The 22027-nt window shown below is 35.5% G+C and overlaps 1 protein-coding gene across 6 annotated transcripts in view; it reads right to left on the bottom strand.

The window, feature by feature from the left end:
* The window catches only part of PIK3C2G (phosphatidylinositol-4-phosphate 3-kinase catalytic subunit type 2 gamma), a 364032-nt gene that overhangs the window by 273513 nt on the left and 68492 nt on the right, over nucleotides 1-22027 (bottom strand). For all 6 annotated transcript variants that reach the window (XM_082849612.1, XM_082849613.1, XM_082849617.1 and 3 more), the window contains 3 exons: nucleotides 11223-11325; nucleotides 6731-6801; nucleotides 2349-2412 (listed from right to left, as the gene is read on the bottom strand). In XM_082849612.1, the coding sequence (XP_082705738.1) occupies nucleotides 2349-2412; nucleotides 6731-6801; nucleotides 11223-11325 (238 nt within the window). The remainder of the gene's footprint in view (nucleotides 1-2348; nucleotides 2413-6730; nucleotides 6802-11222; nucleotides 11326-22027) is intronic.

The following is a 22027-nucleotide window of genomic DNA, read 5'->3' as shown; positions in this document are numbered from 1 at the left end:
ATAGTTCAGTAATTTGTACTAAGTAAACATTAAGTAATACCTTAGGGGAAAATTCTTTCTCTTTCTTCTATTCTTAATTTCTCCTAAATGTTAGAGATGAATTCAGAATATAGCATGAATACAGAAGACATTCATTAATTATGAGTAGAAGAGAGGAAAAAAATGCCCAAAGAAAAAGCTTTATGTAAATTACTTACAAAATCAGCCATTTAACAAACATAATAGTTAGGATGCCCAATCTGAAATAAGTCTAAAATATGTTAATAGCAATTACTGTTATCCATATTATTCAGTAATATCATGGCATATTTATTCAGCCTGCTTGTTACTTTTTTTCAAATCATGTAATCATGTTTGAGAAATATAAAAATTATTCTTCAAATTGGTACTGTTTTCAAGGCTGATGAAATGCTACTTAATGCACTTGGCAAACAAATAGAAAGTACAAAATTGTGAATTGATAATATCACAGTCTGTCCTCATTTCTTAGATATTTAGCTATTGATGCTTCGTAGGAAGAATGTCATTTAAAAAGTTCATTGTTTTGGGGGGAGTTCATGTGGAAAGTTGCAGACACTGTGGCCTATTTATAAAATAATTCAGATGTGGGTGATAATAACTATTTGCCAGTGATAATATAAAGATAGTATTTCTTTGATGTTTTGCCAACTTTTCAGTCATTTTGGAACAACTGGTTTCTTTCAAAGTGAAAACATTGGAGGCTTCATATGTAAGTGGTACGATCAAACTTCTATATTTGGAAATTAAGAACTGTTACAGATTCTCAACAATTGGTGTTTGTGTGTTTGTAAAAAGATATCTATGATACATGAGCAGTACTGAGACATTTAGATAATTAAAATTCATCCATAAGTAAGTTATGATAACCTCAAAAGTATATCTGTGTCTAGTCAAGAGATATAAATGATCTAGGAATGAAGTCTTAATGTGCCCTGGGTACCTGGTAAATTTCAAATTCTATGCTAGAAAGAATAGCATGACTATGACAAAGAAGTAGTAATTATGACACTTTTATGAAACTTAATTTAATTGTGAATTCTTTTCACATTCCACATTTTAAACTTCCAGATTCAGACCAGGCTCGAGAAAGAAAAATGGAATCAGAGTGAGAGGATAACTATTTGGGAAGGAATATGAGCTGTGTATTTGTCATCACCATATCTTTACATATTTATGTGGAATTCATGTATGAGTTTGGTATCTACATCAAGAAATATAATTTATTATTTTCAGAACACTTTACTGTTTTTTAATATTAGGAGTAGTTACTTAAGATCTGTATCCTTTTGTATATATCAAGAGTTATTTTTTTTAATGGAAAAAGGAGTCTTGTTTTCAACACATTCTCTTACCTCATTTTCTGTAATCATACAATGTTTTATCTGTGGAAGACTGATCCTTCCCTGGAAGAACAAGCTATAAGAAATGATCTGCTTAATGGTGACTACAACTTGGATGCCCAATAGGTGGCCAAATCTCAGTAGTCTTGGACTGAATCCATTATGTTCCCTGCCAAGCTAGCTTCTCCTATCTTCACTGTTTTAGTTAATTGACATCTCCATGCAGTCAGTCAGCAGCCAGGAATCTGGAGGTATTCTAAACACTGTGTTCTTTCATTGTTCACAGTTTTTTACCAAATCATGTAAATTACAGATTTTCACCTGTTATGAATCTGTCTCCTCCTGTCCTACCCTATAGTAGAGCTTTTGTTCATGCCCTCCTCATTTCTTTGGGTTAATGAAATGTCCTACAGTCACCCATCTGTCATTCTACTGCCCTGCATAATGGCTCTATGTCATCAGCTGATAAATTAGAAAATCATTAAATTGTCCATAAAATGTCCTTAAGACCCTAGTAACTTGGTTCCTGCTTGTCCCTTTCATCTGGTCTTTTTCCAGGCTCTCACCTTGAGCCCTAATTTTAGCCATTCCAAAGTACATACAGTTTCCTAATCACACCAGGCTGTTTGCTACCTGCTCTGTTCATGTTGTTGTATGCTTAAAGTTATCCCTCCTTCCCACTTTCCTTACCACGCTCTTTCTCTGGCTGGCTTAGTTATTTTTCAACACTCAGATCAAAGAAGGAAAATTGATAACCCTATTTTGTGTGTCCTGTATACACATAGGTCTTTCATAGTACCTATGACACTTTATTACACACATCTGTTTACTTGTCTGTTTTGCCATGATAGAATGAAAGTCACTCAAGTGTAGACCCCCTGCTTGATTCATTTTTGTATCTCCAGAAACTTGCAAAGCTTTAGAAAAAAGAGTAGAAAATTAATAAAATCTTATTGAATTAATTAAAGAAGTAACAAAAGTTAATACCTGGGTTTTCAATAGGTATTTCAGGTGGGAGTCATATTTTTTGATTACTGTTGAGAGACATTGTCTGGAAAGAAAAAAAGAACTTTGTTTAAAGTTGGGTAGGAAAACTTATATTAACTTTAGCACATTTATCACAAGTTCTGCTTTGTCCATGTTTCTATAGCAAACATGGTTTAAAAAGGATTACTGTTGACATACTTTTAAATGTCATTTCAGATGGATACCTTATAAACTTGGTATAACTTGATAGACTACAAACATATTTGAAAACTTTAGAACTCCAGAGAAATCCATGACAACTTAACCAAACCTCTGAAAGACTGTTCATTATATCAAACTACTCTTAATTTAAAATGTAAGTTGCAAAGGGATTCATAAGCAGATAATGACAAATAAATTGAGAAATATGCAAAACTTTTCAGAGAATTGCTTTTAGAATTAATGACATATACTTATCATAGATGGTGTTGTCTTTGACACCAAACCTCTGGGTTTTCTGGTATTTTTGCTTTTGTCTCTAAGCTTCTCTTAATGCTTCAGCTTTATCTATACTTAGGTGGAATAGACGTGAGTTGAGCAGAGATTCTTTTGGCTTCACTGTTTAAAATTATTTTCCCAAATGTTATTAACTTTCCCTTCCTGTTTGTCCTGAAAACTCCTGAATTGAATTGAATAATCAGTCATACAACACAAAGCACAGTGTTAAAAACACACCAATATATTTTACAGTAGCTGCCTTCTCAGTCTTTATTAAGTTACCACTTTAGTTAGACAAAATGCATAGAATATGTAAAAGTCCATGGAGGGGTTGGAAAGGAACTGTGAAAGATTTTGGCTATTGGAGGAGTTTAATATAAAACCTCATCCTAAAATTTAAAAAGAAAAAACCCTCAAGAATTCACCTGCTTCAGCACCTTTCTATTAGGTATTGTATCTATTTTATAGAAAACTCCTAGGAACCAATGAAGGTATGTGATTTGCCCAACTTCTAAGAGGAAGTCAAGTCAGAGAAGAGGGACACTGAAATCAAAGCTTGTGCCCTCTAGTGCTTGGTCTCATCGCATCATAAAGTGGTCTGAGGAAGGCAGGCAGAGTAGCATATTGTATTTCAGAAAGCAAAGTCCTGGGCGTCACCAAGATGGCGCAGTAAGAGATCCCGGCCTCTCTCTCCTCACAAAGATCAACGGATAGCTATCCACGGACAAAAACAGCTCTGGGGAGAGCTCAGGAAACCACCCAAGAAACTTCAACAACACAGTGGGGAAAAAAAAAGCCCTGAGAATAATTCCATAAAGAGGGAAGAGAGAATAGCTTCATTTTGCCTGCATCAACCCATCCTCCAGGCCAACACTGCTCAGTGCCAAGAGGGAAATCCCCTGCTAGAACGAGTTCCCCTCTCTTGGAAAAGAGGAGTGGGGTGAGCGAGCAGCTTCCCCAGCCTTGTGGGACACTGCATGAAGGACCTGCATTGCTTTCATCTCACCCAGAGACCAGCAAAGCTGAGATGGATAAAGGTGGCTAGAACAAGGAAGAAGGGCAGTGGCTACCAGCATCAGCCATGCAGTGGGAGTTACCATGGATCCCAGCCGGCTGCTCTGCAGAAAGCCTCAGTAACTTTCACTACTGAAGAAACCAACAGCCAGCACAGCTGCCACAGACCCCCTGTAGATTTCATTGGTTTTGTTTTCCTCCACTGCACTGCCCCTGCCAGACCCTGAGATCCACACTTGCAGCTAGCCCAGGCCTCAGTGGCTGCTCAAGTGCAAGGTGCAAGTCTATTCCCCATGACTGACCCCTTCCAACAGCCCCTCCAGCTGTGCACCTGCATGCCACTAGCCTGGCCTCTGTCACTGACGTCCACTGCCATGTGCACATCTGTGGTGAGATCTGGCACCTATGAGAGTGCACACTGACAGCCAAGATCCCCACAGCTGTGTCTGGGGCAGATTTGGCCCTTTCTCCTGTCACTGGTCTGCACCACTGGGCTCATCTGCAGCTAGCCCCCAAGCTGTGCACCTGCACACCCTTGTCCTGACTCTCGTCACTGGCTTTTACTGCCATGCACGTGCCCATGGAGAGAGACTGCAGCCACAGAAGTGCACTCCAACAGCCAGGATCCCTGCAGCTGCCAGTGCGCCCACAGTTAGTCCTAACCCTTGAGACTGGCACTGCCCCCCACCCCCCAACTATATGAGTGTCTGCAGCCAGCCCCTGCCACTCCACAGGCGCCTGCAGCTGGCCCCCAGAGCTGTGAGTATGTACATCACCAGCTCCAGCAGCAACTGCTGCCTGCCCTGGTCTCTAGCTGCTGGACCTGGAGGCACCACTGAGGATCGCAACAGCCCTCGCAGCTACTGCAGATCCCCCCCACAGTGCTTACCGAGGACCACACGGTTGTCGATGCTGTGGACCCCAGTGACCTGAGCTGAGGAGACATCGTGACCCCCCACCCCCGACCTGGTGTTGTCTCACAACCCTGCACTTGGTGCCCGTCACCACTAGGCCCAGGGTCACAGCACGTTCCAGTTGGCCCTCGCCTGTAGGTGAAGGTCTTTCTGTACTGAAGCCAGCCCATAAAGTCTGGAAGAGGTGACTGCTTCTTCCTGTATACAGACAGCTTTGCAAGGCTACAAGATCACAATGAATCAGGGAAATATGACACCACCAAAAGAATACAGTAAACTTCCAGCAACTGACCCCAAAGAAATGGAGATACAAGAATTGTCTGACAAACAATTCAAAATGATTGTCCTAAAGATGCTCAGAGGACCACAAGAGAACACAGAAAAAGAATTTAATGCACTTAGCATAACAATACAAGAACAGAATGAGAAATTAAACAAAGAGGTAGAAAACATAAGAAAGAACCAAACAGAAATCTTTGTGCTAAAGAATACAATGACTGAGCTGAAGAATTTGATAGACTAGACCAAGCAGAAGACTCAGTAAACTCAAAGACAGATTTCTTGAAATTACCCAATTGGAGGAACAACAACAAGAAGAAAAGGAATGAAGAAATGTCTGTCAACTATACTTCAATAAAAAAATACAGTAAAAAAAGAAAAGTGAGCGAATAAATCCTATGGGACTCACAGCCTCCTTTTGTCTCTCTGTACACTAGGTAGCAGCCACCTACAAGTCACGACCCTCCACAGAACAGTTCAAAACAGGTCTCTGATTCCCAGGGATTCCCCAGTTTTTAAAGAATTTGTCAGGTTTGATGCCTCTCTCTGCATTTGTTGTGGTGGTAGTTGTTGATTTATAAATTTATTTTGGAATACAGCCTTTGTTTTATATGCCATTTTGATGGGGACCTATCTGATGCATGTAATTAGCAATACAGTAAAAATTTGGATTAAATTATATCAAAAGTCCTCAAGTTTTACCCATTCTATGATTTTATGGTACGAGGCCAAATACTGGGGGGGAGGGGGGGAGAAAGACACAAAAAAGGGGAAAAAAATGGAAAGATATGATAGTTTAATGAAAGAATGTAGCCTTTGCAAATTGCAGACAGCCCTGATTTGAATCCTAACAAACTGAGCAGCCGACCCCAGGCAAGTTATTTACCCTTCCAGAACTTCAGTTTCCTTGATTCTGAAGTAAAATAATATGTATTGTTATGGGGTTGTGGGGAGAATTACATGAGACAATATATACAAAATGTATTAGAACTCCAGGAAGTGATAGCTATTATTAATACAATTTAAACCCATTCTTCTATCAGGCTGTGCTTTAGAGATTTATGACATACCTCCCACACTCCCTTTTTTGCTCATTCAACTCAGAACAACTTTAATTCCAGATAAAGGCAGCCTGTAGCATTGATATATTCTCCCAGGTTAGCTTCCTGATAGGTTTGTTCTTTCAAATAATACATGCATATGTTGAGATATCAGACTCAATTAGGATATGTTCATTTGCTGTCACTTGAGTTTTCCAATTTGAAGTCACACTCCTCTGTTTATAATATACCAATTATTTTCAGGGTGTTCCAGAAAGGAATTTAAAGCAGGATATGGTGACTTTCAAACTATGGGAATTCAGTTATACAAAGAGCTTAGTGACACATGCACAATCAAATTTACAAAATGAATGAGGAAAAAAATCCTTGAAAATGTAATAACTGGTAGCAGAGATATTTTTAAATGAATGTTAGATTGTTCTGGAAGGTGTTAGCAGCTCTTCAGATGTATCTGAATAGCTGTGAAGAATAGATAATTATTAACAGAATTTGCCAAAGGGAGATATCTATTAAAAGTACAATAGCTTCCACAGTACTAGTGAAAGGACAGTTATTACAATCAACTGAAAAATATTGTGATTTGGCACTTGAGAACTCAGCCAGAAAGTAGTCTTGGAACAGGAATAAAATGTCTTACCTGGATACTTTCCAAATAGGCATAACTTCTAGAAGTTGGTTCAGATAAAACTGACTGTGGTCATCTTCATGCTGTAGACAGCAGAATATATTAATATTTATAGAGCGAATAGGAACGAATACCAGATAAAAATAGGTCCATAACTTCCTGCTGTCATTTTATTCACCTCTTTTGATAACTCTCATTTATCATTTTAATACTTTGTTTTAAAGACCTTATAAGACTCTCCTCAACTGTATAAGCATTCTTTTCAAAAGTAAAACAGAAAGCTGAGCTTTGGTTGAGGATAAACCCCAAGGATAGTTGAAAAACATCCTGCCATCACCAAGGTCAAACATTAATTTCTCCCAGCAGGAAGGCAGTTTTTCAGACACCAGTTCTCCCACATACATGCACATTTTCTTTACATTTAGGCCACAAATCCGTGGCAGTATAAGACTTGACAGCTTGCCAGATTGGCCGGCAGACACAGAATGGACTCCTCCTTTTTTCAGATTTTCCATACCTTGCCACCAAAACGTCAGCATAAGAGAACCTTCCATCTCATGAACATTCAATTATGCTGATGAAAGACAACTACTGATAGGTGTAAGTTCCAGGAGTTATCAGATGGCACTGTATTTTTCTCCCAAGATGAGCAGGAACTACTCATCTTAAAATATGAGTCCTCTGGTCCACATGTATGCATGCACACACACATACACACACACACATACACACACACACACACACACACGTCATAACTCTTTGATTAGCTCTTCTGGAATGGGCATCCATGAAAACCCTATGCAAGTCTGCAGAAAATGCAAATATACTCCATCATAATTGCACTTTTTCACCACACAGTGACGTTAAGTTTGACAGCTGAATGAGTCCCTCCATGCCTGGGGTGCATGTAATCCTGTATGTCAGTACACACACAATGTATTTTTAAAGCTGCCTATTAGAATTTCTGACAGAAAACATCAGAAGGAAAACCTTTACATGGCTTAAGGTCAAAGGTAAATTAATTTTTATATTGGGTTGTATTGTGAGAAAGAAGAAGGAAACTAAGTAACATGGAAAGAATAAGGTTATTGTTATAATACCTTGAGTGCATGCTATGAAAAAAGAATGCTTTGTAGAAATGCTAAGGAGCTTGAAAACATGAGGCTTACTCAGTAGGAATTTACCTCTAGAGTCAATGGCTGATGAAATCTGCAAGTATCATAGTGGTTAAGACAAATTTTTCTGCAGTAGAGAAAGCAAAACTTTAGGCATGGAGAGGACAGTGAAAGGGAAGGGAAAATAGAGAGTGAAAACCAGAGCCAGAATAGAGGTAGTAAGATTTGAAGTGTAGTATTTGGCATTTGCCTTATTTCAGAAGTTAAAACCAAAGCAGCATATAAATAATATGACTTATTTGAATCTTTCTGAATAGCATAATCATATTCATTTAAAAACCACTTGGCTTCCAGAGATACTTTTGGGGGAGGGGGAATTGTCCATTGTCATACAGTGACTTAACAAGAAAAAAATTTTATCTAAAGGATCTCAAAGAGTTGGAGGAAAGTTTGAGCAGTTGTCCGTGGAATATATTGTGCAATTTATTTTTCTCCAAAAGTGAGGGCCATACCTTTGTCTTAAGAAAAACATAAAGGTATTTTTTTCCTTTTTTTCATACAGAAATCTATTGCTGTAAATGTTTTGTGAATGTTTTCTTGAACTAGAAAGAAATCTTAATTTTATGATTAATGTCTACAATGTTGGCAATACTTTTGATCAAACTTGAAAGGAAGAAAAAATTTTTAAAAAGTGTCAGCCATTCACATCACTTCTAATCAAGACAGGAATTTAAAAATTTTGAAATATAGGATGATTTCTAAAGACTGTCAATGTGTTTTATGAATAATCTCATGGAACATGAATTAAATCACTATATATCAGTGTAATAAAAGTGAGTTTAAAATAGAAAAGCCATCTAAGATGAATTGAGCTTTGCAATGCCTTTTACAATTAGAATACTCTGAAATATCTACTGAAAGTTGATGGTGTCAATAAATTTAATAGAATGATAGCTATCATTATATTCCTAATATTATATAAAAAGAATATTATCAAGCCAATTTTATGTTGTTTTACTAGAAAGAAAATTTAGTTATTCATAAATGTTTAGCTACAGCTGAAATTATGAATATCATAGATAATTTTGACATTATTTTAAATAATAAGAGAGAAGACCATTCACCATTCCCTTACCATAGATATATAAAAGAAAAAAAATCATTGGTCATTTATTTTAAATATAGCAATTCAGACCATGAAGAAGGGTCACAAATTGATAAACTTTCTCAGTTATATTAAATTAATCAGCATACTATGTCTGTTCCTGAAAGAATATTTTATAAAACAAGGCAATTATTATTATTATTTTTTATTTTCTTCAAATACAAGGTTTTCAATTGAAATTATAATCTAATCTACTCAATGGGTATTAAAAGTTTACAACAAAAAGTGTGATGCATCAGATTGCAACATATACATCATTTTGACATAACACACCAATGTCTATGCTCCTCAATATTTTCAATATCATGAGTAAATTTTTGAAATTTTAAGTGTCTTAACTAACATTAATAAAGTTTTACAGTTTTTAATAGTAAAAGACTAAAATATCATATAGTCTAACATCCTATTGTTTTTGCTTTAGGGCTGTTATGAATTAATACATGTAAAGCCCTAATAACAGTGCCTGGCACCTAATATATACTTAATGTGGTTAATTATCATTGAATACCTATCATGACCCAGACTTTAGGGTATGTGGATAAAGCTGTGGAAAACAAAACAACACCAAAAAAAACATAAAGGTAGAATTTTGACTAATTGCTCTGAAACCACATCTAAAACTTTTGAGTGTAGCCCATAAGTTCTAAGTGTTTTTGTAATATAAATTGGTAGCATAAGGTATGTGAAGACTCACTGACTGGGCTCAAATCCAAGGTCCTCTACTTACCAGCTCCATGAATGTGACCTGAGGAAAGTCATGAGCACGCTGGGATTTAGTGTCCTTATTTATTTATTTTTTTTGCTGTACGCGGGCCTCTCACTGTTGTGGCCTCTCCCATTGCGGAGCACGGGCTCTGGACGGGCAGGCTCAGCGGCCTTGGCTCACGGGCCCAGCCGCTCCGTGGCATGTGGGATCTTCCCGGACTGGGGCACGAACCCGCATCCCCTGCATCGGCAGGCAGACTCTCAACCACTGCGCCACCAGGGAAGCCCTAGTGTCCTTATTTTTAATAATATTTGACACGTGGAATTGTTGTAAAGAGTAAATATGATAGAAATATTTAAGTTTCAGATGTAAAATATATGCTGGATACATATTACATCAAAGTAGTGGAGTTATATGCATTTCAGAATAAACCTTAATTTACATGAAACTGAAATATGTGTGATTTGTGAATTACTACCAATGTGATAGTTTCTTTTTTCTTTAATAATATACAACTTCTAAACGAGTGGAAATTTGAATTATACATTTTCTCTCCCACCCCCCATTGAAATGAAACATGATAATTTCAGCCTTTTCATCAACACTGAGGACAATTTGAAGACTCTTAGATTTATTAATACTGAGGGTATTAGTTGCACTTTATAATGTTTCTTTGTGGAGAGTTCAGATGCATGGCCCTGGAGCTGTCAACACTGGCTGAGCTGGGTACCAGTTCCAAAAGACATTTCTAAACAACTCTCTTTTGGCCTCATTATGTTATGTTCCACATAGATATATTGCAACCTAATGCACCACCTGACACTTTTTATGATGAAGCACCTCAGACTAGAAAAAAAAAGTAATGCACTGGAAGTCTGTTATCTGATGTAAATGACAGGGTGATGGGATTTTTGCCTAAAGCAGGTAATTGGAAGATTCTACAGATAAAAACTGCTAAAATATCAAAGTTTACTGCATACTGTGCAATTTGGGTTTGAAGTAACTCAAGACACCACACAGGGAATAAAATTTATATCTAACACCATGAAACTGTCATTAAAGCACAGTAATCCCTTTCTAAGTAGTTTTATTATATATATTATGAATATTAATCTGTCCTGATTTAAACTGTGTTGACACCACCGTAGTCTTCAGATAGAACAAGAGTTGTGTTATTTTTCTTCCTTCCATGATTTCCCCTTTACTTTTTCTATTCCATTCATTTCCTGGTGGATTCATGGATAGTATGAATAAGGTAACAATAAGTTACTCATAAATGATTTTTCAAGAGACTAGTAGATTTATCATACCGAGGTTGCAGTAGTGTGTTCATGTAATTGCTTCAGTCCAAATTGTTAACAGACATAAAGATAAATATTATGTTTCAGTTAATATACAAATAAATATGTATTCATTAAACATATTTTAATCACAAAATGGCAACAATCCATAAGGATGGGAATATTGTCCTTAAAGTAATACATTTGCTAATTGAAACCAAAGCTAAGAAAGTCTTACCTTTCGAGATAACTTTCCTGGAGATTCCCTGTTTTTCTGTAGATTAAGTTGAATAACAGATTTATTTTTCTGAAATATTCTGTGGCTTCCCAAATAGTGATCACTGAAAGAGAAAAAAAAAATACAGTTACTTCCTCCTATAATTTCCCCAAGTATATGTTCTCCTCCCTGACTTCATTTGCTTTTATTTTTGAAACTTAGTCTGGTTAAAAGTTTTATATCTATCCCTAGTTTTATTTATATCTATCTACCTACCTATCTATCTACTATCTATCTATCTATCTACCTATCTATCTATCATCTATCTAATATGTATATATACGTATATATCTTCTCATATTTTTTTTAATATTTTATTTATTTATTTATTATTTATGTATTTTGGCTGCACCGGGTCTTAACTGTGGCATGCGGTATCTTTAGTGGCAGCATGTGACTTCTTAGTTGCAGCATGTGGACTCTTAGTTGTGGCATGCATGCAGGATCTAGTTTCCCGACCAGGGATCAAACCCCGGGCCCCTGCATTGGGAGCTCGGAGTCCTACCCACTGGACCACCAGGGAGATCCTTCCTCATATTGTTTTAAATGACAAGATATTACACGTATTTTCAAATGCATTACGTTAGAAGATGACTAGACATATTTAGAATAGACATAATAAAGAATACTTAACATATTCGAAGTTACTTTCACCCAGCCATCGCAAAGCTGAGGACAACATGCTTCTGGGAGGTCTAAGTGGTGTCACAAAGTGTTTGTGGGGACCACTGTATCAAGGAAGCAGAGCCGTGTGGTAGAAATCTCATTGGCTTTAGAGACAGATTTACTAGCTTTGTGACCTTAGGCCAATTAAACTGTCTGAAACTCAGTATTTTCCTTTTTAGAGTTGGGATATTAATGTCTACGTCAAAGGTTTGACAAGCAGATTAAACAAAAAATATCCTTACACATTTCAGAAATTTCTAATGGTGTAATTATATTATCCCTCTCCCTCCCTCCCTCCCTCCCTTCCTTCCTCTCTCTGTAAATATTTCCTAATCACAAATTAAATGATGAGCAGAATGAATTACTGATTCACCACAGTGTTTGGAATACAATCTGATTCCACTTCTTTTAAATGAAAGGCTTTTATTATATGATCTCCTTTATAGATTTAAATTTTGATATTTATAGTGACTGAGTCATTAAAAAGGATGAATTATGTTAATTTAGCACATAACGTAATGTAGAATTATGTTAAATACATGAAAGATTTCAGGAGAAAAAAAACACTCATTAAAAATTTGGGGCCCTTCAGGTGATGTATTAATTTATCTGGAAAACCCATTAGATGTTTGGGACCACCTATTTCTAACAATGTCCGACAGATAGAGCATTACTCTGTTGATATCTACTATATTCTCTGTAAATGTTATTTTGACAACTGCTATTTTTTAAGAAAATCCAACACCTATCCATTTTGGTGAGTGTTAGTGTTCACAGAATGTGTTCCCCCTTCTATTCCCATTCCTCCCATTAGTCTAAACTAGATTCCTGTTCCATTGCTATCATAGGGCTCTTATATTGTTCCTTGAGTTATTTCTACTGTGAGTCCAGACATAAGACATGGCCAGTGTATTCCCTGAGTTTCTGGAATCATTGATTCCTGCCGTCCTCCAAGGGCCATTCTCATATTCTGTCACGTATACTCAGGTTCCTCTCGTTTCATTTCCCCCAACCCTAATTCTTCTTTCCACACTTAGAATTCTGTTTTCCTCTTCCTATTCTAGGAACCACTTGAAGAGCAGTGACCCACCTTGCTCTCAAAACTTCCTTTTCTTCAATGTGTTGAAGTCTGGACTCTGGACCCCAGTACAGTGAATTCAGCCTCAGATATGGCTACTGCTTTCCTGAACTACCTTATTTTACCCACCTGTATGTATGTCCCTTAGTAGGCTTACCAGATAAAATAGATGTCCAATAGATATGAATTTCAGATAACAATGAATAAAAATTTTTAGTATAAATACATTTTGTATAATATTCGATCCATACTTATACTAAGAAAAATTGGAATTTTTGAAATTCAAATTTAACTGAACATTCTATATTTTTATTTGCTAAATCTGTCAATTCAACTCCCTTCTAAAAGTAGGTCCTAGTTCTTCCCTTATCTTTGCCTCACTCTGTATTTGTGGGTGTGTGGCAGGGGTAGGGTCTGGGTAATTATCAGATTTTGGGTAATTAACAGACTTTGGAAGGAATATTTCCTCTATAAATTTTCTTTTTTTGTTTTAAGTTACATTATAGGAATATAGTCTAAGAGAAAACATTTGAATTGTACTAAATTGTGCAAAACAAAAAGGTTTAAAAATTATTTCCCTTTTTCCAAAATAAGTTACCAAGAGTTTATTGCACTTTTTTTTATAGGCTGACATAAATGGCCAACCACATACATTTATGTTAAAAATGAGATCAATTTTATTTTAGCTGTGTCTCTAACCTTAGATAAACTTCTTTTAACTTATTTTCTGAGACTTTGCTTCCTAATCAGAAAATTTAAAGTACTCCATTCATAGCAATACCATCTGCTATGTTATTATAGGTTTGTATTAACCATATTTGTTTTTAAATTTTTTTCCTTCATTTTTTGGTATTATTTGAGTCCTGAGTCTCTTTTTTCTCTATCTTTACAGGCTTAGGAGACATAATTAATTTTAATCTTCTACTGGTTACCTAATTTTTTTCTAGTAAAACATATCTTAAATCTTTTCCGTTGCAACCTCAATCATTATTTATATCACACTCTCAAATAAATCTTAGAGCTTAATATGACTTTAATTCGGTTCTCTTTCATTATGCTACAATTGCCCAAGTAGAAATCATTTCAAATTTTTTCCAGATTCTTTTATAATTTACCTGATGAAATCGAGAAAAGTAGTAGATCAGTTGATCCAAAAAGTTATTAGATATGAGAATTATAAAAAAGACATATCTTAATATACTTTACTTTTAAACTAAAAATAGTTAAATAGCCTGTCAATAAGCAAAGTTTTGTTGCTAGAATAAAGAAAGCTGTTGATATAGGATGAAGGGTCTGTTGATTACAGTTTTGTGCCTTTCTGTCATAAACCAAACCTATAAGTAATTATCTTTAATTTCCAGCTCCAGCTTCTTTAATGAGGAACATATACTTGAAGTTGAGGAACAACCTGAATGGAGAATTGGTTTAGATTCCTATGATTATTCTAATCTCTTGAAGTTGTTTCTTCCACACTTAATTCAGCAGTAGTAGTTTTTAATGATCTATCTGGAATGCATTTGTTGAGTAAAGAGGGATATACAGCTCCAATTTTAGACATTTTTTCAACATAATAACAATTTGCCCGAACATCCCTAATTAATGAGGACATCTTTTCATCTCTGACTTACTATATTTATCAAATGAACAATTTTCATAAATATCTGTTTCTGGACAACTTTATCTGTTTCTTTCCAATATTTTTGCTTCCTTTAACTTTCTTATCCTAATGTGATGTCTAGGATGCTTGGCACAGTGTTGAATAGTAGTAATGAAAATAGACATCCTTCTCTTTTTCTTGGCTTTATAGAGAATGCATAGAATGATGAACAAATACGATATTTACTGTGTCCCTGGTACATACTTTTATTGTCTGTTTTGTTAATGATTTTTTAAAATTATGAATAAGCTTCAGATTTTATTTAATGAGTTTTCTGCATCTACTGGATACATCATATTGAGAAGATCATTTTTTTCCTTGAATATGTTAATATATTAGTTGTATCAGTAGATTTTTCCAATGTATAAGTATAATTATCTTTACATTCTTGGGTAGATGCATCCACTGGTAGATTTAATTTGCAATTTTTAAAGTTTCTTTTTTCTACATAGAAAAATTTAGATTGGCCTATAATCTTAATGTTTTGTGCTTAATCTTTGTTTTAGGCATTACAATTAAACTAGCCTTGTAAACTGCATACACCTTTTTCTCAGTCCTGGAACAGTTCATATAATTGAGAATTATCCATTCCCTCAAAGTTTGGTGCAATTTGCCTAAAACTTCATTTTCTGCTCCCCACTGCTCTTTGTTGTATTTCATATTTATACTTCTTGAGCTAATTTTGAAATTCATGATTCCTTAGGAAATTGTCTATTTTTTTACAAAGCTGTCAAACAGATGTCCCCAGTCCCTTCTATTTTAAATATCTTTTGACATTTACCTGGGATCTCTACAATCCATTTGCAGTCGTTTTTTCCTTTGTGTGCTATCACTCTTTCTTGTTTTACCAGAAGGTTTTTTATTAATATTTTTTCCTGTCATTTCATGAGAATTTTGGTGGGCTGGTGGGTGTATTTGCATTTTCAGTCTAATGTATTAATCCAGTTCTGAAGATATATAATTATCGTTTTAATTATGGGAATAATTTTGCATGACGAGAGAGCTCAAAAACTGGAAAGGAAGGACTTGTCTGGTCTAACTCTCTCATTTTTCAAGTAAGGACACTGGGTTCAACCAAATAAGACCAGAGATTAGAACGTAAATATTTGGAGTAAATATAGCGTACTTGAAGTTTACTTATAGATTCAAGCATTCCTGTTATAATGTGATGCACGTGTTTCTTCTTGTAAAAGGGGGGATTGAGGTGTTCTGCAAATTGTGGACTAAAAATAAAAGATCTCATGGGAAAATAGGGCTGGAAGAGACCACTCAAATCAATACAGGTCTCTAAGCAGAGTGTGTGCGCGCGCGCGCGCACACACACACACACACACACCCCTTAGTACAAAAAGACACATCTAATTTCAAAAATTTAAAGACATACTATAGTAAATAACAGACCTGGCTTTTAAAAATGTCTTTAGCTTGGTGGAAGAGGATATAAGAAAGGTTTTTGATGCTGCTGAATATGGAGATGAGGGCAAAATGTACAAAAATTGTGGAGAATTCTTCAGTAAACATTTTCAAGACAGAGCCTGAGACCAAGTTGAGAAAAAAAATGCATGTTGGGTGAATGGTAACTGGTCACTGGTATACTACTGTCGCCCTCAGCAGCTTCATGTGTACTTTGCATTCAGCCACTGTTACTTAGTGGAGCAAAACATTCATATGCCAGAAAAGTTTACCAGTATGAAGGTGACTACTCTGAATAAACTAATTCATGTTACAGAATTATGTCATATTGCAGAAGAATTTGTACTTGGTACATCTTTTTTTGGGATATCATGTTTAAAATACTAAACAGTCCTTTTTGTGTGTGTTAGCAATAACAAAAACTATTACTGTGCTATGTCCCTTAAGATTAAGTCTCTGATGTTATTGAAAGGACTACAGATCCTCCAATAACCCTCACACTTTCTAAGAGCTGGAAACTACTGTTCACCACTTTACCATAACTCTGTTTGGCAAGACCACCATTTTGATTAATTTGTCTTTGATGATCAAGGGCTACACTATTCAATATTGTAACTCTTAGACACTTTTGGCTACTGAGCACTTGCAATGTGGCTATCTGAATTAAGATGTGCTGTAAGTGTAAAATACACACTAAATTTTGAAGACTTAGCATAAAAAAGGAATAGAAAACATCTCAATATGTTTTTACTTCTGATTACATGGTTAAATGATAATGTGTTTGGTATATTGAGCTAAATAAAATATTACATTAGGGAATTCCCTGTCGGTCCAGTGGTTAGGACTCAGTGCTTTCACTGGCAAGGGTGCAGGTTCAATCCCTGGTCTGGGAACTAAGATCCCACAGGCCAGGTGGCATGGCCAAAAGAAACAGAAAAATTACATTGAAATTTATTTCCACCTGTTTCTTTTTATTTATTTTTTTAATGTGGCTAGTAGAAACCTCAGTTATGTGGCCCACATTGTATTTCTATTAGACAATGTTGATCTACAGAAAATGAAAGAGAAGAGAGAAAAAGAAAATAAAGCATTAAAGAATAGAAAGAAAGGTGGTAGGTAGAATTTAGTTAGTAAATGGGATAAGGAAAATTAAATTTCTGTTTGAGGACTCTAGGTATTGGAAAAATATGGGAAGAAAGACTACCACATCAAGAGAATGAGAAATGAAAAATATTAAAAATATTGCTGCTAAGGTGGGTAATGTGGAGAGCGGAGTTCGAGCTCTAAGAGAACTGGCCGCAGTAGGTATTACTATGCTTATAATGTGAACATTGGTATTTTCTATCTCAGATTATACAAACCAGGTGTTTTTCTCAATCTGGTAACATTTCAAATATGGGTACTTAGTAGTTTTATTTAATAATAATGTAAAAAACTTCAACTGTTAAATGAACTCAATCTCTATGATACAATCAAAAGTTTAGTTTTTTCTTCATATATACTCGTAAATAAAAACCCGGCACATCCATTTATTTATTCTCTCAACAAATATTTGATTCCAGCTATGTGCTTGTTGCTATCTTAGGAACTGTTTTCTGAATATAACTGTCATTTAAGATGAACACCAAAAGGCTGAATCCTTGTACATAATTACTCCTATTTCCTATTCATAAGTAGCTCATATTATTTTAAAATTTATCACATGAGCAGTTTATACATGGAAATATGTATATATTAAGAGATTAATAATATTAACACCAAAAAGCCACGTGCAGATACTTTAAATTTGTCCTACAGGCAAAAAAGACATCCTAAATAATGTCCAACCTATGAATACTGATTCAGCCTAAGAACTCCTTGAAAACTCACATTTATCAACATTACTCTTTCATCAGGATGAATACATATTCTTATTTTATAGGATCACTAGATCTAAATTTTCTCCATTCTGATGTATAGGAAGTAGTCACAGAGATGTTTTGTGAAATATTACAGTCATAGGTAGAAAAAAGTATTTTAATTTTATCTTACAAATATTGAGAGTCAGGATTGCTGACAGCTATTAAATGTTTCTTTAAGAAAACTCAGTAATTAAGCTGACTTTTAATACTTTGGTTGACTAAGAAATGTAAGCTGAGTACGACAAGACATTAAAATATTAATAATACAATAGTACTCCACAGAGCACTTTTCAGGTACTTATTTATGCACACACACATGAACACACACATGCACACCCACACATTCCTTTGGTATTTGCCACTTAAAAATTTCTATGATGTTACATTGATATCTACCATATCTTTAGTTCCAGTGAGCTTTGTAACTAGTGGAAATGCCCTGGATTTTATGCTTAAAGTGGTATTTATTGCTGGCTCAGCATAGATAAATATCAGCGATATGTTGTTTTCCTCAACCATTGCTCCTCTCATTTATAGTTATTTTGCTTTCAGGGGAACCTTGAGTAAGAAAGTTAAACTTCATGACTTGGAGAGACAAGCATAGGGGAAATTCTAAAACTATAACTCACAGCCATGGGGTGGTTAGTTGAGGAGGGTCATGGTTTTGAACAGAGGCCTTCGATGGAGCATAAATGGATACCAACAGCAACTACTCAAGGGAAAACTGGACGTAAAAGATCTTGCCCCATTTTTTTTAATTCCCTCCAGCCTGTAAAAAGGCAACTATCCCTAGTGCTTCTTCAGTTGAATATGGCTGTATTCCTTTACATATATAGTATACATACTTTTTTAAATTCAAAAATAAAATGAAATTGAACATATTTCAAGGGATTTTTTTTTAATCTAGAGGAAAATTTTTATAACAACTTCCAATTTTACAGTGCCTCCTCTATTAAGCTATGTATGCATAAAAGAAAAGTAGGGCTTCCCTGGTGGCGCAGTGGTTAAGAATCCGCCTGCCAGTGCAGGGAACACGGATTTGAGCCCTGGTCCAGGAAGATCTCACATGCTGCGGAGCAGCTAAGCCCATGCGCCACAACTACTGAGCCTGTGCTTTAGAGCCCGTGAGCTACAACTACTGAAGCCCGGCACCTAGAGCCCAAGCTCTGCAACAAGAGAAGCCACTGCAATGAGAAGCCACGCACCGCAACAAAGAGTAGCCCCCACTCGCCACAACTAGAGAAAGCCCGTGTGCAGCGTCAAAGACCCAACGCAGCCAAAAAAGTCTATATAAATGAAGTCTATATAAATGAAGTTAATATAACAGTCTATATAAATGAAGTTAATTAAGACAGAGGGTCAGGACTTCCCCGGTGGCGCAGTGTTTAAGAATCCACTTGCTTAATGGGGACAATGGTTTGATTCCTGGTCCGGGAAGATCCCACATGCCACGGAGCAACTAAGACCATGAGCCACAACTACTGAGCCCGTGTGCTACAACTACTGAAGCCTGTGTGCCTAGAGCCTGTGCTCCAAAACAAGAGAAGCCACCACAATGAGCAGCCCATTGACCGCAATGAAGAGTAGCCCCTGCTCGCTGCAACTAGAGAAAGACCACACGCAGCAATGAAGACCCAACACAGGCGCAAAAAAAAAAAAAAAAAGAGGGTCAATAAGAAAGAAACACAGCAGTGAAACTGGAACTTTGTATCTTTTGCAAAAATATATACTGAGCTCCAGGGAGATTTTTTTTGAGTTATTTTATGTAAAATTTGTAATATAGTCACCAACTTGGGAGATCGAAAATATGGATTTTATTCCATTTCAAGTTTCATTATTTTTCACACAAATGTCCAGAGAAGAAACATTCTGTGGATTTTCCTAATACAAAACATTCAAGAACTAAGATTAAAATAGCATATGTAAGCCTTATTAAAGTGATATTGGCTAATTTGAAATATTATGTAATTCAGATATTCTTAGCTAATAATTTCTTTACCTTGTTTAAGATAAATAGAGCACTAGGCTATTTAAACCTCAATTAATTCAAAATTAGGGGGATTAATAATTCTTAGCTTTTAGAAATAAACAAGACTTGAGTAAGCAAAAATAACTTGATAGATGCATGTTGGCTATTACAGTTTTAGGTATAATAAAATTAAATTATATACCTGCATTTTGTTCTGATTTGCCTTGTCTTCATGAAAAAATCATGCAATAGCTTTGTGACTCTTTTCATCAAGTCTGTTGGTTAATGATGCTTGCACAATCACAAAGCTTTAAAAAAAGCATGGAGCTGAAATATGCTATAATTTTTACATGTTTCTTTCAATAATAAACATCTTTATTTAGTGTAAGCTCTTTGGGGAATTGCTTTCAAATGAAGATATGTATAGAGTATTCACATACTAGGACATTTGTTCTAGTACAGTTACTGGCTAGAACCAAATGCAAGTTTGTATATATTACTATTATTAATTTTTAGTTAACTATTTATTAAAGATAGCAACCAAAGTTAATTTTAAAGTGTTAGGAAGAGTACTTTGAAGGAGATCCAAAACTAAACTGAAGTAACTCAAGATACTCTTAATGAATGATTTATTAACAGAACATGTTTTCATTATTGTATGTGAGAGCTCTCAAAGTGATGATATTCCTTCCTATACTCTGACATGGTTCTGTGATTTTTATAAGAAGAAAGCAAAGTTATGTAAAAGAGAAACACACCTTAATCTATTTATTTTCTCAAAGTAAATCTAAAAAGTTATAACAGATTAGATTATAATATTGTAATTCTTAGCTGTTCTGAATGTGCTGAAACTAATCAATTTGTTCCAGTTTGCTAAATGAAATCCTTAATTTCATTGAGAATAAAAAGACTCATTCCACACCACCCCAGGAATATATGTAACTGAGTTTTTTTTTTTTTTTTTTTTTTCGGTAAGCGGGCCTCTCACTGTTGTGGCCTCTCCCATTGCGGAGCACAGGCTCCGGACACTCAGGCTCAGTGGCCATGGCTCACAGTTCCCAGCTGCTCCGTGGCATGTGGGATCCTCCCGGACCGGGGCACGAACCAGTGTCCCCTTCATCGGCAGGCGGACTCTCAACCACTGCGCCACCAGGGAAGCCCTGTAACTGAGTTTTTACTGCTAATGAGTATAATCTATTACCTTAAACTTTATAAAATATTACCTAGCCTTTTCCTCACTGGTACTTAATAGTCTGACTTTTACTTTGAATAAAAGACAATTCCAATTTATAATCTAGTGTTTAAAGAATAAATTAATACTAATTGGAATGAGATTAGCTAAAACATTTTTTAACCTAGAAGTTTTCTTAAGATTATTAAAAAATTCTGATTAGATTTAATTTTTGAAGAGGATTTTCTTACTCTAGTCAAAGAAATTCAACATTTTCTCTCCTAGGAGAGGTCAGGAAAGAGAAAAGGGACTCCAGAGTAGAAAACCAGATCAGACTAATCAATGCTGGTGGTGAATCAAGAGGTAGATACTGTTTCTTAATTTAGATTTAAGAATATATATGACAGTTTCAAAGTAAGATTTTTAATTACCATAGGTTTTCTTTTTCTTTTCTTTTACATTTTTTTAGTACTTGACAAGAGTCAATTAAATAATAAAAGTTTTCTTTTGTCTTGTTTAAGTCAAGGATGTAAAACGTGGCCATAACTGTAAGCAATAGGCCCAAGCAGAATTTTCAAGAAGGATTATTTACTTTCTCCTTATGTGGCTTACTATTGACAATGCAGTCATGATTTATTCAACTATAGCTTTTAGGTACAGTACATTTTATTTATTCTGCAGTACAGAAGCTGGTAAGGAAAATTGTTTTTAAGTTGAATTAGAAAGTAAGACTTACAGCAAGATTTTTGAGAAAAGAAATTACTCAAATCACATAGATTAGGAGTAAGAAACAGAAAAACCTGCACTCCTAGAAAATATCAGGCTCTTAGATAATAAAGGATAAAATTATGAAGTAGCATTATACTTCATATATTATAAATATATGAGTCTAGGAGAAGGTACAACTACTC

The sequence above is a fragment of the Leucopleurus acutus genome (genome assembly GCF_964270905.1).
Source record: "Leucopleurus acutus genome assembly, chromosome: 11".
In the NCBI taxonomy this organism is placed as follows: domain Eukaryota; kingdom Metazoa; phylum Chordata; class Mammalia; order Artiodactyla; family Delphinidae; genus Leucopleurus; species Leucopleurus acutus.
The sequence above is the reverse complement of the archived record's forward strand: the minus strand, read 5'-3'. Positions and strand labels throughout refer to the sequence as shown.